Raw genomic sequence first — 27,768 nt, forward strand, 5'->3', positions numbered from 1 at the left:
CATTCAATAAATATTGATTACAAATCTTTGGTATCTAGTTTAAATATTCAATTTTCATTTAATAATGGAAGGTAATATGTGTGTATATAAAGGCCACAAGGTTTATCACTTTAGTACAAATTATGTCTTGTAAAAATATGTTTTTATTAAATCGGCTACTAACAGCAATCTATTTGACTAGATAGTTCCATTATAACAGATCAGTATCAACAGCATATTTTCATTAGGTAAACATCACACTTAGTTATAAGGGCACAATTTCATCATATATTTAAGTACACTTAGGGTAATGGGTCCTACATGGAAGACACACTTTAAAATTCAATCTCAATAAATACTATTTTGTATCCAAAAGTTGCGCTAGTTAAAAGTGCTTCAGTTTCAAAAGACAACTAAAGCTATTATATATATAGCAAAAGAGAACAGAAATGTAGTGCTACTAATACAACTATAATGAACTTAAATACTACGATAAATATACATTGATGTATGTCTTATAGATAAAAAATTATGTGATACATCAAAGTTATATTATAGTTAATAATTTTTTATATGGTGCTTATGTTACATGCTCACATTATTTTTAATATGCAGTTACTTATTAAATATAACATATACCTGACCATTACAAAAAACTAAAAAAAATAAAGCATGATCTGTATAATAATTGTCTCAAGTTATTCAATACTTAAGTAAGATGTAAAAGGTAAGAAAAATTGGTTTAGTCATATGAAGGCCCTCTACACATAGTAACTATAAACATGGACGCAAAGATAAATTCCAAGGATTGTAATGAGAGCATTAAAGTACACCAAATATATTCAATTCTAAGAACAACCACTTGCCATATGAGAAGGTAGAGTACTCCAATTATTGATGGTACAGTTAATAGCACAGAAAACATTACAGGAACATCTGTAACAAATTATGTAAAATAATGTAAACAAATCTATTTTATACTTGTTTACTAAAGCATTATGATTTATACGATTTCGGTGATAACAAAACTTCGTTATACCTTTTTCACTGAGACTGCCCTTCCTCCCGAGAATTAGTCTTGCAGCCTCTATAATAAAAAGTGCTACCAGTACACCAAAATCTTGTCCAAGTCGAAAGCTTCGGTTATTATCGCTATCGTTATACTTTCCACCAATTAATACAGACTTCAAAATAAGCGTTCCTAGTTCACAGGTAGCGAATAGGCCAAAATAAAACGAATTTATATATAGAAGAATTTCGTATGCTAAACTAGAATTAACCATAATGGACAACTCTCCGTTTTTTTCAAGCTAAAAGTTGTATGTACGCAAAATTGGCATGAACTAATGGTATCAAACCAATTAATTTAAATATTTTTTATCAAAATTCATATAGCAGATCAAATTTCCTTTCATGAAAGTAGAGGAAATTTAAATTACATCAATTATTGACTGACAAAAACCACAGATACACACTGACAGCCCACAGTCCTATAAAATGCAGACTTAAGGCGGATGTTTGAGATTTAAATGTTACTTTCTTAAATTTTAATTTTTACACTATTAATTTATTCTTTAAGTTGGCATTGATCGAAATTATCGTTAGTAATACATATTATTTATTGTTTAAAAATTTGTCAAGCTTTCGTTTCGTCGTAGATTTTGGAAATAATCAAAGTTATTTCAAACTGCTAAAAATATAATTATAATGGCTCAAGTAACTCATCTGTTTCATGCGCATATGTATATATTTCCAATAAATATATCACTTGATAATAAACTAATTGATTTATTAAATCTCAGAGCACTCGATAAATCATCGTCATTTGGATAAGATGATTCAATTAAAAAGTGTATAATTTATTTAAAAAACATTTTTTCAATTCACGTTCCAATTAAGCTTTAGCATAATTCGGCATTGTGCGCCACTGAGTCGCATTATACTCTGTAATTGGAAAACTACCACAATGTGCATTACTAATAAAAGGCTTATTACACCACGCGATATTCAGACAGTCTTACTAAGATTCAGCCTAGTGTAATAAGAGTTAGCCAGTTAGCCTGTCTAATTAGACCGACCGAATGGGTTCGGCGGTGCTTACTGGCTTACTTGCTGAATATCGTGTAGTGTAATAAGACTTAGCACGCTAAATCATTCAGTCAGCGCGCGGCAGTCGCAGAGCAAAGACGATTGTACATGTTTGTTTTCTGTGGCCGCGTGCACCATGGCGTGTTCGCAAGAAAAAAAAGTACTTTGGAATGTTTTTTATTTTTTATAGATAAAGTTAGCCAACGCTCGACACACTGATACATTGGTAAAACAAACATGAATCTTAAATTTAGAAAGAAGGTTCGGACAATCAATCTTATTATAGAATATCTTAGCTGCAAACGATGTGTCAATAAATTTAAATAAATTTTCTGCGATTCTCTAATGACAACATACTAAAGTGTGCCAGCCTGGTTCTGTTCTTGATTTGTACCGAGACATGCCATTTTTATTGCCATATTGAATGTATGGAGTATCTATTAAATTACATATAATAATATAAATTACTAATATAACATTTTAATAGTCATTCAAACTCGGCAGCTCCTACTCTAAGGTAGTTTCTTAAGTCACATGGCGACATCCGTCACCGACTACGTACGCTTTGCAAATGAGTAAAAATGAGTTAGCATGCGGTATTCAGTCTAGTGTAATAGCGAGCTTGCTAATTAGATTTTAAGACAGTCTTACTAAGTCAGTCTGAATATCGCATAGTGTAATAAGCCTCTAAATTTAGTTGGCGTAGTTAGGTTAGTAAGTATTACCATACAATAAATTTTTACACGTCACTCTTTACTCTTTAGGCTGTACTCTATAGTCTGTGGTGTCAACTGGTTGTGGCCGACTTGTGAGGCGCGTGCACGTGTTACGAACGTGCAATAGCAAAATAGAAAATTAATGAACAAATGAATAGTACTTTTTTATGTTTTGAATATTTACCTCATTTTCAAGAACTATTTTAAAATGCTGGCTATGTTATGAATTGGTAAGTCTTATGTCAACTTTTTTAAATTTGGAAATAGTATATCCATGTGCGACCACGCGCTTAATGCACTTGATGAGTAAAATGTAGGTATTCAACTTACAATAGTAACTGTTTCGTATCTTAATTTAACTAAATTGCTTTTGTTTTTATTGTTATATTAAATTGAATGTTTCGGAAAAATTTTTTGACTACTAAATTTTTGTTCAAATGGGTGATAGGATTACGATTATATGCCTGATTCTTATTGTTGTTTTGACTTTTCAGCACACTTCCATATTTATTACACTGCAATATCTGCTTCATGAAGATCGAGTTTGAGTTTAACTTTTAATAAATTTATGTTTGTAACTGTACAATATCAAATTTATTGAATTCTGATATACTAACGGAAAAATTGAGAGATTTAGCTTTGGATTTTGTCAATATATTTTAATGAGCCTGTAAAAATATATAACATTTATTTCAATAAGAAGTTCTGCAAGCATAAGGGCATATTGCCTAACATCAGATGACAGACCTGTCCATGAACTTGATAAAAAATATAAACCACTGTACTTGTTATTTCAATGTTGTATTTTAAATAATAATTTCACAGTGTTGCCAAGTGGGTATTTTCCAAGAACTTAATCGGTTTTCAATTTAACTACAAAAGCTTTTAATAATAAATGACAATGTAGTTCCTGATATCTATTGCAATCAGTGCAATGTGTAGAGGTCAAACAACAATAAAGATAATTCAATAATACTTGTGCTATTTGATGAACACAATGAGTGTCAACAAACACTTCTATTAATTTATTACTCTCTTGAGCAATGATAATAGAAAATACAGATTTTATAAAAGCAATTTAACAAGGCCTTAGTCTCTAATACATACTAATTTACATTACATTGATAGATTATTATTCAAAGGTACCTTGGGGGACATTTCATATAGACAGATAATTTTGACAGAATCTTGAACATCTGTTACAGTTCTTGTTATTAAATGCTTAAGTATCAGAAAGAAATAAAAGAAACTAAATTGTATTTTATCACTATACTTTTATAGCACATCTTGCATAAACTCTATAAAAGAAAGATTAGATATAGCCACACAATTTAATGATATAATTTACAACTGTTTATCAATTGAAAGTTTTGTATTAAAAATATTATTGTTATAAAATGTTGTTGCTACAGTGTTTAGGAATTTTGTCAGGTAACAATAAATGTTGCTATAACTATTGTTATTCGAATGTTGATAAAATAATTCATTATGATTATTATATTTTTGATTTTATATTTTATATATAAGATTGCGTGTGTTGTAACCAATTTTCTCATTCTGTGACTTAATTGAATTACAATTATTTTTAGCTCTTTGACATTCTGGTTTTATCAATATGTCTTCTCTGTATGAGCTAGTATTAATTTTTGTTAGAAAAGTCCATTCATATTATTTATATTTTTATGTTTTAGATCTATCACACCCACAGATGTTCATATCAGTTTTATGATATCGGATCTATAAGGCATGGAGATGTCGCACCAGGGGGGAGCTGAGGCAGAAAGCCTCTTGCGCCCTGACCGCAACGCTACCGTTATGCCGCAGAAACGTAAGTTATTCCTAAAGTTTAATAATCCTTTTCCAAAATTTAAATTTATTAAGTAGATTTTTAGAAATTAACAAACAATCAATATTTCGTATTTATAGTGGTAAAATAATAGATACGCTATTCTTCTCTATGATACTCCATAAAATATTAAACTTGGCATTATTAAATTATATAATGTTAATACAATAGCAAATATACAACCAGGAGATTCATAAAAGATTAAGAGGAAAAGTAACAATTTTCAAACTTTCTCAGTCTGTCATGGGACCGTTTTCAAATAAGGCTGTCACTATTGATGGTCTGGTCCCAGTTCAAATCATAATTAATTTTGTTCTCCACCACTGGTAGGTCCAATCATTGGGTCAATCGTCTTATATGGCGTTGGAAATTAATTATTAATATTTAACTGTGGACAAAATGTGTGGTTTAGAGTGACACAGTCTTCTAAATGGCATCACAAATCTAAAAAAGGCACCTTACCAAATATGCTTATTAATTATGAAGCTTGAAAGATTCTAATACTTTTGTCTCACAGTACAGTAAATAATATATGTATTTATATTTTGCAATGTCACGTATCTTTACTTGACTACAAAAGCGATCATGACATAGATGATTGCATCACCTATTCTAATCTGACGTTATATGTTGGCCATGACTTCTCTTAATACCAATTTATACGCCTTAGAAACGTTTTAGGGCGCCATAATTGATTGATTCACTTTAAATTCCGATACTTTGTCTGAGGAACTGTCGGAGTTTATTCCGCTATTGCAACATGTTTTTGGATTGAGGAATCTCATAAGATCGCAGCTTTATATACTTAGTCAAGTAATGGCCTAAATTTCCAGGCATATAATACATAATTTGTATGAAAATCTATCTCATCCAAAATAAGTGTTTTACGAGTCCTGCAGGTTAAAGTAGCCCTATTTCACCGTTAAGGACTGGCAGTATGGGGTTTAAATAATGATTTTCTAGTGAGGTTGAAAAGTTGCTCCCTTCCAAGTAAAACAATTTAGCTGGTAAGCGGATTCAGGGTCATGAAACATTTTCACAAGTTGCCCCTTTATTCGCTTTGTTTTATAACAATAGTTTAATTGCTCATCAAATATTTCTTCGCTTTCTCTAACTACTTATAAAATACAAGAATAAATATCTGTTTCACATTCAAATAACTGTTTGGAAACAATGATTTCTGTTATCTGAAGTTCGACAATATCGTGTTACGCATGAGCGATCACGTTACAAAGTGCAAATTTAGGCGATACAAGCATTTATAGATAGAATAGATCTACTTGTTAAATCAAATCAAAAATCATGTATTCATATAGGTAACATTATGTACACTTATGAACGTCAAAAAAAAATAAGAAATATACATTAAATGGTTCTAATTTTACATTTACTGCCAGTTCTCAAATCAAGAACGGAAGAGAAGTATGGCAATAAACTCTCCGCCACTCTTTTTGATCGCCAAGTTTTTTTACACAATGTTTGTAAGGAGCTGCAACCATTACATCATGTTCCATATGACATCTTGTTCGTTTGGACTTCTCAAATACCCATCTCCGATGTAATTGCCGCGGATTCTAGATATTTTTTCAAGATAAGAAAGAGGCTCATAATTATAATCTGTATGAAAATTAAAGACTATATCTTCAGTCGGTAGCTAACGTTTGAGCGTCGTGGTCACCCAGTTAACATCTAGAGCGGACAATCTGTTTCTACCAGTTTCTTGTCAGTATCTATAGTTTTGAGGACTATTAGTCTTGCACTTCTTCGGTCCATCTTTTTAATAAACAGCCACGAGGTCTTTTGCCTTTGAGTTACCACTTACCAACCACGTATAAACATTTTATTGCAAACCATGCCAGTAGAATTAGGTACAGCGGCAATAAAAGCAAGTGAAAACTTCAACGCGACAGAAACTGGCAAAATATTTTCCTTTTTCGTATAATATTTAAAACAATTACTTTTACTATTAAAATTACGCGTTTGATGTTAATAAATCATGTTATATAAATCGAAAAGTATTTAAATTTATAGCCAAAATACTCTTGAAGTTGAGGTAATCCATGGTATGAGGCAATACAGTTATGTTTGCTAATTGATCAAACAAAATAGACAGAACGTCGCGTAGGTCGTAAAATCTGTGTCATACAAACTTGCTTCGTCGTTCACTGCGTTGTACCTGATTGTCATTTTAGTAAATGAAAGAAAAAGTTTCTTATTCCTGGTGTAAATAAACGCCGCACTTTAGTAAATCTTTTCTGTTATGGGAGGTATTTGGTATTAGTAAATAATGCTTAATTTATTTTAAATGTTTAACAGAATACGAAATCTAAATTAACTTTTGTACTTATCTATGGTAGTACTAAACTTTATTTTTGCAATGGAGAGCACTGAGTTTATGGACAGTACAGTCAAGCTCATAACCTCTTTATTGCAAAGTTCATTGACCGCTATTTTCAAAGCATTAATGCAGGCGTTAGGTTAATGCGTAAAATAAAGTTTTGATATATAATATGAATAGAACCGAGATTGGGTTAAATTACTGAAACCAAACCGTCTCCTGTTTATAAATTGCATTTGTATATGTGGAAACGAATAAATTTAACTACTTTCATTAAAAATATATCACAGAGAATGCTACATTTATCAAGTAACAAAGGCAATATTGACTCCAGACATCTTATAATGTCATGTCGAAGCAAATATGCAATTTTATATGGAAATCAAGATAGTGAAGGCTTTATGTTTTTCGAATTACCCTTTATATTTTGCGGTAATAATTCAATTTATCAGCGAACTTCAAAAGCCAGATCTGCCTGCCAACTCATTAATTGCAATGGCACTTAAAGGAATTTCGGAACGGGCATTAAGTACTACTCTAGCGTTTAATTAAAAAATGTAGGAAATATTTGAGCTCGTTTTAAATTTTATTTTCTTAAATGTGGTGAGGACTGTGTTTTCGATTTTAAATTTTGTGATCTACAGCATGGTTTGTTATAAAGTATTGAATACATTTATTAAATAAATATAAGCTGAATAATTGTAAAATTAATTAATCTTAAAATTTATTTAATCACTTCGCTTAAATAATATTTACGATGCTTTAGCATTTGTTAATATATTTTCTATTAAAAGTGAATTTTTTAGACTAGACAAAAATACACAAACTTAGAAGGCACCTGAACGATTAGTTTATTGTACCGATGCATTTGAGATTAAGTAATTGATTGATAAATGTACTATAAACCGTAGTTATAATTTATTTTGAAAATATTATTAGTCCAAGTTTTTACAACTATTAATTTATGTATGGCTTCAAGTGAGGATGTTAATTTGTAAGTCCTTGCCCTAGTAACAAAAAGATTATGTTAAAACCTGTTGTGCAACAGTCATTCAGTGGTTATCAGGAACATACAGATGTCGTAACGAGTAGGAGGATTGTCTTAGAACATAGTTGAAATATTTTGGCGCGTTAGGAACTAAACTTCAACAGTTTGTCCGAAACTGATTTATCAATGCATAAAAAACTCTACGAAACTATCGAATTGTTTTAATTATTTTGCCTAGATTCGATTAGAATCCCTTAGTTACCTTTTGTAAGCTCTGAAATGTTGACTAATATGTACTTAACATATACGGGTTACGCAGGCAAGAAAATTAGAAATAAAAATAGACAACCGAATTAAATTCCTTCTATATATCACGTTTACTTATATGTTGCCTTATTGAGTTTATGGTAGATCAAAGATGCCAAAAAATACATTTATTTATTTTTTATTCTGACAGTATCATATTACTACAAAAATGCATAATGTTCATGTAAATTGTCACGCTCATAATGCATTGCTAAAACGATAATTATGATAAGAAGTTATCGAACCCATACATACAATATTTAAATATGAAAAATTTAAATCTCTACTTTATATAATCTTATTTGCCACTTTGAATTGAGTCGGTTGGGTCCCTTTTTTAATGTCTGTTAAACACTCTGTTATGTCCAATCTGGTTCTTAAATATTATATTCCAAGTCGGCCTATATTAAGCTATTAATTTATAAAAAAAGTTTGAACGCGGATCTCATTTAGCATTTATTTGCGGCGAATTTATAATCTGCTAATGTTAATCCGCTGTGTGAGGAAAGTGTTAGTTCTGTGGTCCTCGATATTATCGTGTTTAAAAAGTTATTAGTTCTTACAAAATCGCAATTTATTAATATACATAATAATAATACTGTGTAGGTAAAACAATATTTTTGGATGATTCAACATTTTATAACGGCGTTTGCCGTAACGTAAGCCATTGTTTACGTTTTGCATAACAAACATCTTGTACGTAATTTTACCCGTAATAAGAATCGATTTGTACCTCGTTGCCGTTTTGCTAGAATAACGTATGAAATAATTCGCTTCCATGCGTAGTGGTTTTAGACTTGCATTTTTATTGCCATTGGCTATTATTCGATAAATAAAATTTCAGTTTTAATAACGCAATCTGGTTACGCGTCTGATGAATATCTTTTCAATTACAGAATTGCTTCAGTTGTGTAGTGCCATGTAGGTAATTTATATTCCTTAGCTAAATTTGCTTAATGAAAATGTATAAAATATAATATAAGATTTCTCCGAAATCTTTTCAGAAAAACGGGGTTTGGCCAAAATTCATCGAAATCCAGATTGAGCATTGTGATAAACGGGCTTGGTCTGGATATCTTAAATTGCTCTTCTCAATCTTTGAAATCGAATTTTACTGTGCTTTTATAATTTAATTATTTGATGTAATTCTTTATCTCTTTGTGTATGTGTGTTAAGAACTGAGACAGAAATGTTACCTATGTAACAAGCTAACAAAAAGCCTAGAAAGCAAGCTAATAACTTACGTAGTAGAATAATTTTGGCCCATATAAACTGGGATTATACAAGTATGCTTTGACGCAAATATTTAGGCCGTGATTGTAATAACGTTAATATGTAATCATAGTTTAGCCTAGCTTACACAAAACTTTAGCAGACAAGCACGTTTATGCGTATTTTGTATTTCATTAAGATGTTTTATTTGAAAAGATAAAATATTTCTTCGAAATATCAAACAAAGTAAGTCGTTTGAAAAGCAATCCTGTCGTAAACTAAACAAAGTGTTTGGAGAGTTTGTGCTCTATAGATAAACGTTTAATTTAAAATATAATTCAAAGAAATAATTCTGGTTTAATTAGTAATATTTAGGAACTGTAGGAAACGAAAAACGTACTTAGTTATGTCATTTTATTTAAATATTGATGTTCACAAATGTTCATAGTCATCAATATGGATAAATTAATTTCGATTACTTATTTAAATATCATGTTTTCCACTCGTACAAGCGACACTACACGCTAATGAGAATTTAAATCAAAGGATTTTAAATAAGCATTTCTACTTCACACCTTAGCTATACAATGTTTTAAAAAGCTTCCGTGAGCTTAAATGACGTTTTAAGTTGAAGAGTCAGCGAGGATTTTCAAAAGAGCTTGAACCATTATGCAGGCCTATTGTTCTTGTCTATAGCGTTGGAAAGGGTTAGTTCCTGCCTCACTTTTTTTTTACCTAGAGTTTTCAATTTGTTTATTGGCTGGAAAATGTTGGAATGAAGGATTTGAGGGCACAGTTTTGTGCTTTGTAGGAGTGACCCATATAGGTAGTAAGCTTTGCTGGGCTATTTGGGTTTTCTAAAAATGATTCCTGTTTTTCTGAATAGAAATGTACTATAAAGGTGTTGGATAATATAGTTCTTCTAACTATTATATATCAATGGAATTGGATTGAGAACTTTTAAATCATGTTTAACTATGTAGGTATTTAATTACAGTTATTAACTGCTTTAACATGTTATGAGGAGAATTTTGATTATTCATATAATTTTTAAATGCATTTAGATCTGTGTTACTCAATTCTTGTGCCGTTCTAAATACATACATATTTTTAATGAATGAATGAATGAAAAAAAATGAATTGATCACTGAAATTAAACTAAGTATAGGTTTTTGTTAAGATTCATTGTTAACGAAACACAGTAAGTAAATTTTGAATACAATGAAAAACTGTAATTGAAATTGCTAAATATATAAATGTATTATTTTAATCGCTACAGAGGTTTTTATATTAGGTCCCAAATTGGTTACCTTCAGTCTCAAGTCTCCACATTGTGTTATATTCAGCCGATATCTATTACCCCCCTTAACAGTCCAATTGCCTCATTGTGGGGCCCCACGTTGTGAAACCCTGCTTCAGATAATACCAAAAACAATAGCTACACATGGACTTTACAAGCATCCACATACAATACAAACATATATATTGATAGCTTTTAACGATTTCATTTGGTACTGAGTAAGTGTATTCAGCCGAGGTCAAATCAAGAACGGATCGAATACTAAAACAAACAAAATTAAATTATTAATTACAAAAACAATTGTATAATCTGTATGTTTTGAAACATTCATGTTTGTGTTACCTCTTCTTATATGATATTCGTTCTTCATATATGTTAAAAGGAATTTATGCCCGTAATATAGTAATTTAATACAATCCTCACATCCGTAATATTACATCAGTTGTTAAGTACTCAATTGTCTCTTTGTGATGGAAAGAGATTTGAAAGGGCAACGTACTCCTGAATATCGAAAATATTTATCTGTAATTGGGGCATTATTATATTGGTATACTTTTTCTACAGAAGTTTTAGAGTTTGTAGGTTTGATTTCCGGCTGTGCACCAATGGTCATTCTATGTGCGGATTTAATATCGCTCGTACAGTGAAAAAAAAATTGTGAGGAAACTGAAAGGATCACAGATCAGATATAGAAATCTGAGACTCAGAAGATTGTAGTGTCTTTGGTATATACATACAATAAAAATCTGTTATAACGACATCGCAGGGCCTGTCCATATTTGGTCGTATAAACCGATAGTCGTAACAGGCTTATGACGCTGTTATTAAGTTTAAAAGAATTCTGCCGGGTTTCATTCAATCTTTGATTTTGGTCAATATCACTTCACTGTATATACATTTTCTACAGAAAATATTCAAATCAGTAGCTAACTAAACAAATAATTAAGCTGTAACAAGCAATTACGTAATTGCAGTGTACTGAACTCAGATAACCGAGAATGATAATGAGATAATGACGAGCCGTTTACCACTTTCTATTGTTGACGCATAATGTTGCCTAATGGATGATGATAAAGTAGTTAGTAGAGCATTAAGACTAGTAGAACTCAGAATCATTCATAAAGGATCTCGAAGTCAGTATGACTTATTCTCTATATGTATTGCATTTCGATATCTTTGAATCGTTTGCGTCTCGACTTTGATCCTAACTTGTCCACAAAGACATGCCAGTTTCTTCACGATCTTCGCCGTACGAGTAAAAGTTATTCATTTATTTTAACTCTTGCATTACAAGTGCAGAGTGGAATGGTGGGATTTAGAGAAGGCGTTTGACAAAAACAGGCACACCTAAAAGCAGGAGATTCGAATTTATTTAAATTGAAAGTATCTGAATTAAAAAAATTATTATTATTATTACAAGTAACAAATATTATTAGCAAGGTGATGGGCTGCTTTATCGATAACAAGCAATTTCTCCAAGCAACCCTAGTGAGGACACAATTAAAAAAAGGGTGAAATGCAAGAAGTGCATTACCTAATCAACAAAAATAAAATAACAAGTAACATTGAAACATTATACAATTCTCAAACAAAAAATGGACTAAAAACTGAAAGCTAATCTCGCGGTACGTAAATTTCAATGCGCAAAAGAATAAGAAAATACATGAATTACAAGTCACAATTAAGCAAGATAGGATATGGGATAAGAAGTGTTGAAGAATTTTAAAAGCGGCTAGGCAGGTTGCGTTTATAGAAAGAATTTATTTCTAGTACACAGTTGGAATCTGGAAGAAAGCCCTTGTTGAGGTCGAGTTACACGCTTAATCTATTTGATAACTGCTTCATACCGATGATACGATTAATTTATAGTTTTATATATATAGTAAAACAAATGACTCCGATGACGTCATAAGGAGGCTGTAATTTGTAGCCGATTGTAGCCATTATAAGTGACGAGGTGGACTAAATATTTTGTCTATCTAAATATATAAAAGAAAGTCGTGCTAGTTACACCACTTATAACTCAAGATCGGCTGGACGGCGGCTCCGAATAGCAGAATAAGTAATCAATATTGCATAACAATAAATAAATAAATTAATTTTATGAATATAAAGAGCATGTGGTGCCATCTGTTGACAAAACAACGCTTGAGGTGAATGGAGAATAGAAGACATTTGTTACCTTATCATCTATATACATCGCAATATTGGCGCTAGGGAAAAGATTCCTAACGTGTAAAACTACCATTCTTCCTTAGCAATGGCAAGCAATAAAACATTTCTCTATTTGCAAAAATGCTATATTAATTACCTTGATGAAATCCTTAAATAAGTTTAACTAAAGTAACAACAATATTATTAGACGGAACGAAGTTAGGCGGGTCAGATAGTACTACAAGTATATATAAAATTAAATTTACAAACTAGAATTCATTTTTCGAGTTTTATATTAGAGAAATTGCACCAAATGTCCATTCCGAATAATGCAATATTGTTTGGGGTTACTGCGTACAAGTGTGCTACATCAATGTATTGTCTAGGCGTTCCAACGCATTAATATAGTGCGCTTGGGTGCAATGATATTACGACATAAATAAAATAAATACATGTTCAGATGGTTTGTTGTCTTAAATCCTTCCTCCGGTTTGATAGGTAATTTCAAGTAATAATGAAAAATACATTCCTTTATTAAATTGAAATTAGGACGCAGATTTTTATTCTCTGCTTCAATCTAAAGGCACTTTCACGAAGTAAAAGTAAAGGTGCAGAAATCTGATGCCCAGACTTAATATATCGTAGTGGTTTTTTTACTTTGACATTTAATTTGCACTAAAGGAACAAATATATGTATTTCTTTATTCAAAACAAATAACATAATACATAAAAAATTTATCAAATAATTAACCTTAAAATGTAATAATTAAAAAATATTATTAAAAGGAGACCCTTTAGGCAAGGTTCCGAAGATACTGGCAGCGTTCCTTTGAATAGCTAGACTAATACTCACGTCTCATCAATCTCGCGAGGGGTACTTATGTACTACTTGTTTTAAATCGATTTGAAATTTTCAACTGAATTTCTTGGAAGAAAAATTATTTATTTTACGTAGACGTAGTTGCGGGTATAACTCTGTGGAGAATATCAGCAGCAAGTAAATTAGGTTTTGTGCCCGACTCGCAATTTATTAGCAAGAATAAAAGTTTTACTGCCTACGATAACGTTACCTTGATATGGGTTAGTTCCTGATATTATTAAAAACTACAGTTTATTTTATTGTGGGTTCGAAAGTTGACGTGGCCAAAGAAAATCTATGTGATTTGAATATTTCCTTCAATGTGGGTACTAAATTTTCAACAACAATTTTTCTGTGATGACAAAAAATCTGTATTATCAGATTTCAAAGTTGAAATTATCTATGTAGGGAATAGGAGATTTATTTTAGCCGTGTTGGCTTTGTGGTTTTAACGTGCTACTCTCATTCCTGGGGTCGTGGGTTCGATCCTCAACTCTCGACCAATTCTAATAAAATACTAATGGCGGAGTAAGAAAGAGACAATCGCCATTTTTTTACACCGTATAGTTATTGAACGTATATTTCACATGCGCCATCCAAAAGTTACAAACAATTAAAAGTAGACAAAGTATATCATTAACTAAAAGTTACTTCTGTATTTTAATACGGGACTCTTATATATATTTTCTTTTCAGACAATGATTTAATCGATAGTAATGCTAAATGGCTATTAAATTAAACAATACATATTTACCTTCTGATTTGGAACAGTTCAGCTTTCAAATGTAGCTTGTCTAAAAGAAACATACAGTTATCGAAACGTATATATATTAAATTGTGTAGAAAAGTTTCAAAATTTTAACAGGGATTTCGCGCGTAAGTTTTTTTAAATGATGGTGTTATTTTTTTTTAATGGAATCTCGCTGTTGGCTTAAAGGGCCTTTACAGCTCAGCAGGGGCTGTTTTGGCGAGCTTAGGTCAGCCTGAAAGGGTGGGGTTCCCGCGACTCGCGCAAGGGCGTCTCCTGTGAGACTCGAACCTCGGCTTGGGCCTTCGCGGGGGGTCAATCGCCTGAAGGGCAGGACGGAAGCTCACTGGGGTGAGCGAAGTACGAAGTAAAGGTCCTCGCCTTCCCCAGTGAAGGCGGTTTTTAACCCTAGTCTGATGTTTATTGCTACTGTTATTATTATTGGCCGCGCGGGCGGCTTTTAATTTTTCGGATCCGTTAGTACGTGTCGGGGCCTCCTGCGAGCCTTTTAAGTCGGGAAGGGGGATGGTGTTAGATAAGCGTCTTTTCTTTTATACTTAATTTGTTAACATATAATTTCTCGATATTTCTGGTCTCTTTAGTGTTTGAACGGCCTTGACACTTCTGTGATATATTTGATTAATACCTATAAAAATGATTTCACGTCACAATAATATTTTTATTGATGTCGTTAAATTAAAACTAGATCGGATATTTATAGATTTATATGCGATGATTTGAAGAATTCGTTTTGATTTGACAGAAAACTATTATATATGTGATTCTGTTAAATCTATCGAATATTAGAGCGGCGTAGAGTCCGCGGAAAGAGAAGTAGTGGCGGTTATGTAAAATAATATAATTCTTGGTCATACATTTTCAATAATATTTCAGGATTTTAATATATTTCGAGTCATGAGTTTGCGTCATGTATAGTACATAGGACTAAACTGTTTTTCTAAGTATATATATTTAATAATATGGTATAAAAATGTTACATTAAATAACGTATCTTTGTTTTGTTTTAGGTTGGGATGCGAGTGAGGGCGAAAAGGCGCCGTTCCTCCGAAACGAGCCGGTGCGGTTAACGCCCGCCTGGGAAGGGTCAAACCTGCCCAATGACACGCTTAATTTGAAAGGTAATAATAGAATTTATACACCGGTTTCGCCATAGAAAATGTATCTAATAACCCACTGGACATTGACATATTACAGCCGCTAAACGCCTATTCAACTTTGGGGGGTTTCGTCTTCAAATTAAGGTCTCTATTCCCACCGTATCATATAAATTATTTTGTTTATGTAAAAATTTGTATGATGTACATATGTAAGGGTTTTTGGGTCAATTTACAAAAAGTACACTTACCGCTTAGTCTAATACGTCAAAATGTATTACGAGACTTGCTATCAAACTGGTTTTATTCTACACATTTAAAAAGACTCAGTATTTTGATTCGTTCAAGACCTATATTAAAATTTTACTACGGATAACGACCTGATTAATAAATTGCACTAAATGTCCACTCTAAATAATATAATATTATTTGGGGTTACTGCGAATGAAGTGCTACATAATAGTATCGTCTAGGCGTTCCAGAAGGACTGTTATTTAGTGCTTATGGGTGCAATGCTGGTACTACAATCAATCAATATCCTTTGCACTGTTTTGCTTTTAATTGGTGGATGTACTCAGTCGGTCCTACATTCGATTCGGCCTCTTCGCCATGTGAAAACGCCAAGTATGATTTTAGACGCATGAGTATACCTATAATTTATAAAAGGGCACAGTAGTGGATAAATGTCTATTCTAAATAATATAAAACAAATTTACAGCAACTTTATGATAAAAAAAAAATTCGAAACTTGTAGTAACATTACCAAAATTCTAAATTAAATTGAACAGAAGATCGTCTAAGTCCATTTCAAAACCAGAAAAGTATAAAAAGTCATTAATCTTTAATTAGGTAAATTAAAATGACAACAACTCTGTTATTTATGAGGTCTTATTGGCGTAGGATTTATTTATACACGAAAGCAGTGGTAGCATTAGCCAGGGCCGTGTTTATACGGCGAAGATTAAGTTAAGAAACAAAGTGACTCCTAAGGTCAATTTGTGATCTTGGGTAGACCCCAATCGACAGATTGGTCACGTACTTACCTATATAGAAAAATTACCTTTTTACGAGTATAGTGCCATCTCCTTGCGAAGTTTGGCGATCATCATGGCTAGTTTAATTTTGGATACCGCACTTCTAAACAGTGACTTGGTGCTTTAACTAAACCACACCACGTAAACGATTATTGTAATCTTTAATTCAAGTCTCATAATGATAAGAGTTGTAATCTATAAATCGTTTAGAAATATCCCATATATTAGTGACCCATCAACATAATGAATGTGTTTCTGATAAATATTCACAAGGCTTCGCCTACGAACATACGCGCCTATTTGCGTAGGCGATGTCATCGACTAGTTGGTCTGGTCTTTCGAACATCGGCCAAAACTGTTAAAGCAAAGTTTAAATATAAAAATTGAAAAGATCTATTGACCGATCTCCTGCAGGCACGAATTTAGCGTAGTATATACATAATTACTTTTAAAATACGTTAACTTGTACGAAATATCTCTCCTAAACAGTAGGTAATTGCATTATTTTACCACGATTGTGAATTTTTAAAGATTTCCTACCGTTGACAGGTAAATAAATTGTACTTCTCAAATGTAAAGAGTAACCAAAGTAACTAATGGAATTACTGTAGAAAAATGAAAGATTTCGGAAAAGCTAGTGTTTGGGTGTGAAAAGTATATGGACGACGTAGGTTACTTCTCTATGCTATCCGTAGAAGTTGGTAGAAATTTTATTTTCCTGTTAAACAAGAATTAAAATACAATAGAAGCCTTTTAATAATCAGTGGAATATAATTGGATAATTTTCATAATTATCCTTCAATGTTACAAGGAATCTTAATTGTGAACCTTCAAACTTCTACGTAAAATTGAATTATTCAACCATAGAATGCAAGTTATAGACAGGGGAAAAATTAGCTTTAATAACAGGTTTATATTAATTAGGATAATTTTTTTTAATATTTTCGAAAAAAAACAGTTTCCCACAAATGAAATACATATAATCACAGTCAAAAGAGAATTTTGTTTAGTATAATAGAAACATAGGATGCATACAAGGAATAAACAGTGTCAATACTAAAATAAATCCTTACGAAGCATATGTCTCGGATTATTAGGCAATAAATAATTGTAAAAGCAACTGACATAATGTTTTGGAAGCGTCCTAAATAAACGTGTGGAAGATATTGACGCCCGCATCGAAACATTGCCACATTGTGTATCAATTCAAGCATAGTACAAGACGAATTCTTCTAAATCTGTAATCTGTATTACAAATTGATGTTTGGCCAAGCGCGACTTCACCGTGGTCGTGAGTTCAAGCCCCGGTTGTGTGAGCAAACCGATATGCCTTATAAAAACTAAAAGAATACGACTTGCCCAAAGGAAAAAAATATTAAAGCAAAGTTTCCTTATTCATATTATTATTAATCATCTTTCCAGAATTAAGAATTATATATTTATACTGCATTATTACAAGCTTATTTTTTTAAAACACCTAAAATGTATATAGCTTATTTATTTACTTTGATTGGTCATGAATGTCTAAAAGGATATTTAAAGAAAGATAACAATTATTTTTTATATAATCCAAGCTTTATACCGATTATATGCATGCGTGTGTCGGACACGCCAAATACAGAACCACAACAGTTGTTCCATCGTGCAACATCTCTGCATGAAACAGTAACGTATTAAGTGTATTGTAATTGTAACGTATATAAGAAACAATACTGGAATATTCAAATTACTAAAAATGTACATATTATTTAATACAGATGATGAAAAAAAATACAGGGCCTGTTTCACAATGTCCGGATAAGTTCCAAATAAGCTATTTATTACTTATTGATAGGATAAACAGTATTTTTTGCGTTTCACGACTGTCAGAGAGCGCTATTCGTCATGAATCGCGAAGTATCTTATTTGGAACATTTATCTTCCGTATAATTTATGTGTTGCATAGCTATTTAGTACTTTATCCATACATTGTGAAACAGACCCTAAAATATACCTTGGTATTTCAAATATAGAACATGATATTATTTTAAATTAATGGTAACACTTAAAATAAAAATAAATATTCTGTTGCATCTATGATCATAGCCTAATTTCATAATCTACACGCTTGACGGATTGCTTTTCAAGATTATTTCATAATTGACAACTTCCGTGTACTTTAAAAACTAAACAGTCTATGTTAGTGTTTATATCTTTGTGGTCTAATGCCGAACGTTTCTGCAGGGATCGCCATGGATTTGGTACCGCCGAAGGACAAATGGAATTTAATATACCTCACGTTAATTCTCCACGGGCTGGGGACATTGACGGCTTGGAATATGTTCATAACAGCGAAAGACTACTTCGTAAAGTACAAGTTGGCAAATGCACCTTCATATGCAGAGAACCTTATGCCTTATCTGGGCTGGGCGGCACAAGTACCGAACCTTGTATTCAGCTGGGTTAATATTTTTGTTGAAATTGGGTAAGTTATACTGATACAAACTAGTAATAAACTATTACACTACTCCTACTTTTTGAGTAGCAAATCCTCTCGGGTGATTAACATTACATAAAATTTAACGATTTTAAACTTTCCTGTGTTTTGCCAGATTATCGAATAATAATTTGATTTGAAATATCAAATATTAATTAGACGAATATATAAATGTTCCTAATCTTTGGGATTGGTATTGCTCCAGTTCAAATAATTTGTATGACTCAAAACTTGGCTATTGGCGGAGTTTCTGGCCAGTTCTTCTTGCCCACTCTACGCCCTTGACTTGCGAACTAGTAGTAAATTTAGAATCAATTTAACAATTTTTCTGTTGACGTTCATAAGTATACTTGTTTACCTATATGAATAAACTTATTTTGAGTTTATAAATTTAAAAAAAAAATATTTATCTTGGAAGAACGCTAGTAATTTGTCATACACCGGTGTCCCGTAAATCAACGTAAAGCCTAAATTAAGAAGGAAACCCGCAGAAAAACACTTAAAATTATATTGTATGTACAAAAAAAAGAAATTGTGATTAAATACACCAGCTTTTTACGTCTTTTTTATAACACGTCTGATAATTGGATGTTATAACAATTTCGAATATGAAAATTGTTTTTTTTTCAATGGAATTATTTTTTTACTAATTTTCTACTTTTAATAACTACTACCTACCGAAATAACGATTTGGGCTTGACGTTGATTTATTGAATACAATGGGAACTAAAATAATTATACCTATTTCGGCCAATACATTGCAAACATTAGAAGTTTAATGCGCTTTGAATGATATGACTATTAATTAAATCCTTATAAATGTTACCCTATTAAATGCTATATATTTCCCACTTCCAACGCAGTGAGTTATCAGTATGTCTGTCTCTCACATTTTACAGTGGGTACATCGACGCTCTACTAAAACACTTGCAAGTTTCATATAAACTTGTGAGCACCTAAGTTTTGCAACAACTACATATGCTTCCCTTAATAGTATACTACAATCTTTCACTATCACGTTAAATGTTCTGTTTTGCATTAAATTATAAAATCTGAAACACGGCAGTGCTTAATGGAAAACTAACGACAAACGATGGTCGTTAATTTCTGATTTTTCGATGGCATCTTTCGTCGCCACGTTTCATCGTCGGTTTGACCAATCACAACCAAACGACCCGTTGCCTCGTTTACTTTATTTACGAAAATACTCACAGACAGCCAGAAAGTGACAATATAATAATAGTAGCGGCACGAAACTCTAGCGGTGACCGTTATTGCGCAGAAGTACCTGAGGGGGGGGGGGGGGGGGGGGCTAGCTGAATGAAGAGCGTCGATTGGCTCTCCAGTCGCATTCCGGCCCCCGCACCACAGTACACATGCGCAGCAATCCCCTCCACGTATCGGCCAGCGCTAGACTTACGTGCCTATAATAATATTACATTAATGATTATTATAAATAATATAAATTTTTCATTTTTGTTCCGCTATTCAATGTCTTAGTAATATATTTATTCTCATGGGATTAGCAATGTATTAGAATAACATTTTGAATCATTCATTCATAATCATAATTTCAGCGGTGACTTGACCACTCGTATTGTTTGGTCGCTCTGTCTGGAAGTCGTAATGCTGGTCGTGACAGTTATATTTGCGATGGTTGACAGCTCTCAATGGGCCGACATTTTCTTCTGGGTAACGATGGTCACTGTCTTCTTTTTATGCGGTTAGTATAAGCAAATAATAAAGCATTATTTTGAGTGGTCCTCCATCTTTATGCATCTGTATTTTATTGATATAGATATATTGTTGTATGTTTATTTCTAGTATGTTACAAGTTGCAAACCCAAAATTGTTGTTAAATTTCTTTAACTGTTTCTTGATAATTTGTCAATTAGGCAAGTAGGTGATGAGCCTCCTGTGCCTGACACACAGCGAATGTTAAATGTGCTCATGGGCAGAAAGTCCATTGGCGAGTCTTTTTGATATAGTGACTATCCCACTTCCCAACGCAGTGGATTTATCAATAATGATATTTATCACAAATAATAATGTGGGTACAGTAAAGCTCTGCTAAAACACACGCAAGTTTTTTATATAAACTTGTGTGCACCTAAGTCTTGCGACAAGTACGAATTTTTTCTTAGAAGAAAAACCAAAGTGACTTTTGCGTATATAATATTAATTACTTACCGAAATTAACATAATACCTCTCATGTTCTGCCGATGTATGGAATCATCTGTTGAATAATCTTCTCTCCTGTCTAACATTAGTTAAACTTCTCTGGTTTCGACTATAATAATTTCTTTATACAGGTTCCAATGCGATATTCCAAAACTCAGTATACGGTGTGTCAGCTCGCTTGCCTCCTCAATACACCGGCGCAGTAGTCCTAGGGTCGAATATCTGCGGCACCCTCGTGGTTTTCCTGAACTGGGCGAGTGATGAGTTTACCCAGAGCCACCGAACGTCGGCCATCTATTACTTTATCTGTGGGATATTCGTGCTACTGATCTGTTTTGACACCTACTTCGCCTTACCGCTTAATGTAAGTAACAGTACAAACTAGTGACTTTCTACTTAGGGTCTGTTTCACAGTGTCCGTATAAGTTCTAAATAAGGTATTTATTACTTATGTGATGTGATGTGTGCCTGGGTTATCCATAAGAGATAGACATATACCATCACGGACTTTTCTGTAGACCTTTTCAATGTGTACAATACTTAGTGCATTATTTTGATAAAACTCGTAGGGTTCAACTTGCGTTTGCAATGTAAAAGGAAAAAATGTAATTATTTACGACATCACATTAGAAACCTCAAAAATAACAGTACTTCTCCACTATTTAATGGATGTTATTATACATATAAACCTTCCTCTTGAATCACTCTATCTATGTAAAAAAAGCCGCATTAAAATCCGTTGCGTAGTTTCAAAGATTTAAGCATACAAAGGGACATAGGGACAGAGAAAGCGATAAACTACTGTTTGTTGCTTTTCACGACAATCGTGAAACGCGAAGTTTCTTATTCGGAACTTTTATCTTCTGAATAATTTATGTGTTGCATAGCTATTTGGTACTTTATCCATACATTGTGAAACAGACCCGTAATATATATAAAAAAACCTTAAACTATTGTGTTTTATGATATCAAATAAAATATATAGAAAATTTAGATTTATTTACATAACGAGAGACGCCGTTCATTTATTGAATATCCCACTCCCAACGCAGTGAGTTATCAGTATGTCTGTCTCTCACATTTTACAGTGGGTACATTGAAGCTTTACTAAAACACTTGCAAATTTCTTATAAACTTGTGAGCACCTAAGTTTTGCCACAAATGAATAACATCATTTAAACTGATTTTTATAGTATTAGCGTTGTTCGTGTCTAAATAGTCAACCACGAACATCTTAGTCATTCTAAAACATGGATATGTTTTTAAATGCAAACTTCATATATAATGTTATATGATCCCGAATTCCATAAAGAATAATTCTAATTACAAACATTTTTCTATGTCAGCTGTCTCTTTTTATCACAGCGTTAAAACAATGTAAAAGAAAAAGACTAAATAGATAGTACTTTTGATAATACTGATTCAGTTTGAATAATTAAGAGAATTAAAAGTATATGCTATATTTTTTAACGTACCATCAAATCTGCGATTCAGACAAATATTTCTGTTTTATGAATATCTCATTGGCTTTTTTCGAATTCGTATTTATTTTTAGCTTATTCCATAATTTATTAAAAAACTTGATTTCAGAGATTTTACCGCTACCATGTGACATTGCAAGAGCGAACCTTACAAGTGAACCCAACTCTTGCCACCAACAATCCTCCAGTGAAACAGAAGACACCCTACGGACTTATCTTCAGACAGGGCTTCATACAATTCTACAATGTATTCCTCACATTCTTCGTCACGCTCTCTGTATTTCCCGCAATTCATTCAGGTAATAATTATTAGTACAACCTTTACAATATAATTTAAACTTTCGTTTAAGGCAAAAGTTTAGCAAATTTCATTGGAAACAAATTCTCTATGTCATAAGTTACTCCATTAGTTCAATAAAATTTCAGTTCGGGAAATCAATGATTCAAGTGTTTTTCTATGTATCGTCGGGGCAGTTCAAGTATTACATAAGCAGTTTTACTACTATTTATCCCCCTTCCTCTTGTCAGTATAAGTAAGCAAAGATTTCAAAAGAAATAGTATAAAAAAATTGGAGGAAGTCTCTAAAATGCAATTTATGTAATATGGTGTAAAAAGTAAATAATTTACATTCTCGTAAACACTAAATTAGAAAATCAAAGATCCCTTATTACTTATCTAATACTTGAACGGTAGTGTGGTTTAGAAAAATTAAAAAAAAAAAATAACCGCAAAAGCTCTTTATAACGGACCCACTTCCAACGCAGTGACATATACCAAAATGATATCGTCATATTTATTCAGTGGGTATATCGAAGCTCTGCTAAAACACACGCATGTTTCTTCAATAAACTTGTGTGCACCTAAGTTTAGCTACACTTATTAATTATAAAAAAACATACTTTTTCTTCATATTTACTTCCTTTATGATACTGTTTATTATATGTTTTATGTATTTTTCAGACATCAAACCCATGTCTACGGATTTCTTTGGAGATCAGTTCACTCGTATCACGTGTTTCTTGACGTTCAACGCTATGGCCATGATTGGGAATATCACTGCTAGTCTTTGGCAATATGTAAGTTTTATCACCATTTTTTTTAATGAGGTGAAAATCCACTTATGCAGGCCCGCATCAAGAATGTCGAGCTTGACGCGGGGACTGTAGGGCTGGGTCTATACTCAAATCCCTCTGCTATTCAGAGGGGTAGCGAGACCCCACCCACTAAAAACACCTCAGCCCGTCACACGCCCTTAAAATGGGCCCTCGGGGTTCGCTAGGCATTCTACCCAAGCTCAATTTTTATATTATAAATTAATATTAGGTCTACAAACTTTGCCAATAGCAGAGGGTTTACCAGTAGTGTATGTATTTGTACTAAATTTGTATTAAAATATTAGTTCGTTTTGACTAAGCCTCGTCAGAGGTACTTGTCAAAAATTATGTAAATTGTTAAAAAACATTATATATTTTTATTTTTCTACTACTTTAAAAAAATCTTAATATGTTTAAAACTAGGTAATAAAAACAAATAAATATGTCTTGTACATGAATTTATAATTTTGCTTCCTTATATTGACCCACTTTCCAACGCAGTGCCATTATACAATAATGATAATGACGCATCTATATAGTGGGTATATCACAGCTCTACTAAAACACACGCAGGTTTATTCAATAAACTTGTGTGCACCTAAGTTTAGCTACATTAAAAACATCTGTAAATATGCATTTATGGTTATATATGTAACAGGTATATTATGATTATATATCAGATCCCGTATTCAAGAAGATACTAGAGTCCTATCAGATTTCAATTAATATAACTATAATTTCTATATCACTGTATTCTGTATCTACAATGAATTTGTTATGTTAATCTTAATATTAATTTCAGCCAACCCCTCGATGGCTCTCAGTATTCACAACGCTGCGTATCCTGTTCATCCCACTGTTCTTTTTATGCAACTATCAGCCACTTCGCCGGCAACGGACGTTACCCGTGTTAATTAACAATGATTGGGTTTACTGGGTTATGTCTGTCGTCATGGGATGGAGCTCCGGCCATGCAAGTTCTCTTGGAATGATGTATGTTGGCGGGTAAGTAATCATTTTTTAATGTTCTTTGATGTGTAGTATTGTGTTTTATTAACATAACTTTTACACATTTAAAGAAAAACACTTTTTAACGGATTATAGTTATGTATTATTATATTTAAACTTATATTTAAATTATCAAACACCTGGGATCCAATAATATCCAAATTAAAATCTCAAAATAAACAATCCGCGAAAATGGAGGACACCGTGAGCAATTTCTGCAAAAACCCTACATCTTTTAGTCGATACCAACTCCGGGGAAATAAATACAGATAACACAACAATTTCTGCAGCTGTAGTACTTTTTGACATTTAACACCTTTGTCTTCAGTCACCGTGACCACGCACGCTGTAAAGCACGCGAAACGTCGGTTTAAATTTAAAATTATGTACAAATAATTATAAGTTTAAATATAATAATACATAACTATAATCCGTTAAAAAGTGTTTTTCTTTCTTTGATGTGTTTTGCCATATCACAATTATTATTATTATTAATCCAGTGTCACAACTGTATTTGGGTCTTGGACTTGGCTTTTATCCGTTCCCTTGATTATCATTATTTCATAGATCAGTTGGTCGCGGTATACGTCTTGTCGATTTTTTTTTATTTGAGATTTTCCTCACGATTTTGGCCTTTACTACATAAGCACGGCATGGCACGCAGCTTATGGTATATTTTGTTACACCTTCATAGACAAAGTGCACAGACGGGAATCGACCTACGACTCAGGGATTATAGTTGCACCCTGAAGCCATTAGGCCAACACTGCTCTGATTTACTCTGTTGGATATAGATAGTTAAATCCACGTAGACGCGCCCCATTATTCCTCCTTACCGTTTATATTATATGTGTGCAAGCTTCCGTCAATATTATATATACGAACACTACAAGAAACCGCTGACTGTTCGCATCTGACGGAGCAAACCCGCACCAAAACGTATTCCGATTTATTGCTTCCTTCGCGTTGAGTATCTTTTTAGAAACTGTACCAGTTAATATGCCCTGAGATGGGCTTATTAACTGGTAAATTATAATAAATATATTATAAATAATATAAAATATTCGTGCACTACATTTAAATATTTTCTTTAGGACCGTAGCGCCCGAGCACGCAGCTACAGCGGGCATGTTAGGTGGCGCAATGCTCGTAACGGGCATCGTGTCCGGTGTCACATTCTCGTGCTTCGCCCCCTCCTTAGTGTCACTGGGCGTCTGGTCGAGCATGTAGCGGCTAATAACGTATCTGGGAACATTCTGGAACATTATAGTGCTCAAGTGATTTTGAAACCTTTGAGCTGAAATACTAGATGTGTTCTGAAAATATGACATGACCTAGAGACAAGTTTTAGAAAGGAAGTGACGTGTAATGTGAGTAGAAATGGTTGACGTTAAAAATACATGTTAAATTGTTGAGTTAGATATTGTTGATATTGTATAAGTTATAAATAGATGATGGAGGACATGAAACAAAATTTTGAATAAATAGAATTTTTATTAAGAAAATTATGACAGCTATAATTACTCAATATATTATATAAAAAAATTGAAATTGAATGGACATTAATTACTCATACGATTTCATTGTCAGTAAATATGACGAATGAAGTACTATTAATCCTATCTAGATTCATTGTATAAGAGTAAGTTATATGCATTCGGGTGTTCTGAGAAGTCTAAAGCTAGACTAAAATTATATAAGATATAGATTAAAAATAAAAATGTTACTATTTATAAAGTATGTAGTAGTTGGTACAGAATGTTTGGAAGACATGGACATAGAATGACATTTTATAATTAGGTATCTTAGGTATTCATATCTTTCAATAGCGTATGCGATTTTACTTATACGTACGTAAGTTCGTTGGCAAAGCGTTCCCTATAATAATATTAATTTATTCCAATGTGTTTTTCAAGTAAACTTTATGGGATATCTAATTATTAAAATGTCTTAACATTAGATATATGAATTTATTATTAAAATTGTTTGATTGCATTTATGTACTAAGAGAATTTATAGGTAGATTATATTTGGTTTATCCTGATAGAATTAAGTTTTTAATCCAAAGCAAAGACCTATGGAATATCATTTTTGTTAGATTTATTAGCAACATTTTTAATTGTTTGCAGTTTTAAAATGAAAGTGGTATGTCATAGGTATTATAGATACGGAGAGTTAAATATCAAGTCATATTTGTACAAATAATACCATTGCTGGTATGATAAAAATACTAATAAAATAGGAATATATTTCTTAGAAATAACAAAACCACATGAAATTAATTTTCAGACAAATTGTTTTAAAGGGTGCTATAAAGGAATTGCACTTAAACTTTTGACTAAAGCACAAAGTATGTATATGTAACGTCTAGAGTTAGATTGTGTACTAATACCATGTTTTGACTGAATTTTAAAGGTAGTGAAATCATGGGATTGTTTTGAAATCAATTATAGTTTAAATCCTAATTTCTGTATATTTTCCGGCCAGTAAACAGGTCTGTGAGTCATTTGACATGCTGCTATTTATTGAACGTAGTACTATATTGAAACAAATATACTTATTAAATCTTGATACATGATTACAAGTTGTGTGTATATATTTTTATTTTTTTGCATGATTAAATTTTCATCATATTTTATGTAGTGTGATTTTTTATACTATGTTTTTTTTTCAAGAAATATTGTTTCCGGGTAGTTGAAAACTTTATGAATGGTATGTTATGAAAACCAAAAATTACAAATTAGAAATAATTTGTCCTCATACACTAGCCATTGTTAATTTTATTTATTGCCTAGTAAATTTTTTTCTATTATTTTTGTCTTTTATTTTTTGTGTGTGAAATA

At 32.2% G+C, this 27,768-nt stretch overlaps 2 protein-coding genes across 3 annotated transcripts; one reads left to right on the forward strand and one right to left on the reverse strand.

Annotated features, from left to right (window-relative positions):
* LOC110991851 (transmembrane protein 80) lies at window positions 1-3,941 on the reverse strand. Its single transcript, XM_022257384.2, has 3 exons — window positions 3,930-3,941; window positions 1,019-1,289; window positions 1-915 (listed from the first exon to the last, which is right to left on the reverse strand). The coding sequence occupies exons 1-3, from the start codon at window positions 3,939-3,941 to the stop codon at window positions 722-724; spliced, it is 477 nt and encodes a 158-aa protein (XP_022113076.2). The 3' UTR covers window positions 1-721.
* LOC110991849 (equilibrative nucleoside transporter 3) lies at window positions 2,844-27,737 on the forward strand. 2 transcript variants are annotated; one of them, XM_045634405.1, is made up of 10 exons: window positions 2,844-3,013; window positions 4,475-4,611; window positions 15,563-15,673; window positions 18,907-19,147; window positions 20,737-20,882; window positions 21,473-21,705; window positions 22,932-23,121; window positions 23,784-23,899; window positions 24,720-24,922; window positions 26,020-27,737. In XM_045634405.1, the coding sequence occupies exons 2-10, from the start codon at window positions 4,530-4,532 to the stop codon at window positions 26,153-26,155; spliced, it is 1,458 nt and encodes a 485-aa protein (XP_045490361.1). In that variant the 5' UTR covers window positions 2,844-3,013; window positions 4,475-4,529; the 3' UTR covers window positions 26,156-27,737. The 2 variants fall into 2 exon arrangements, with proteins under 2 accessions (XP_045490361.1, XP_045490362.1); XM_045634406.1 differs by lacking the exon at window positions 2,844-3,013 and adding an exon at window positions 4,194-4,214.
* The last annotated feature ends 31 nt before the right edge of the window (window positions 27,738-27,768 follow it).

This window comes from Pieris rapae, chromosome 2 (genome assembly GCF_905147795.1).
Source record: "Pieris rapae chromosome 2, ilPieRapa1.1, whole genome shotgun sequence".
Classification (NCBI taxonomy): domain Eukaryota; kingdom Metazoa; phylum Arthropoda; class Insecta; order Lepidoptera; family Pieridae; genus Pieris; species Pieris rapae.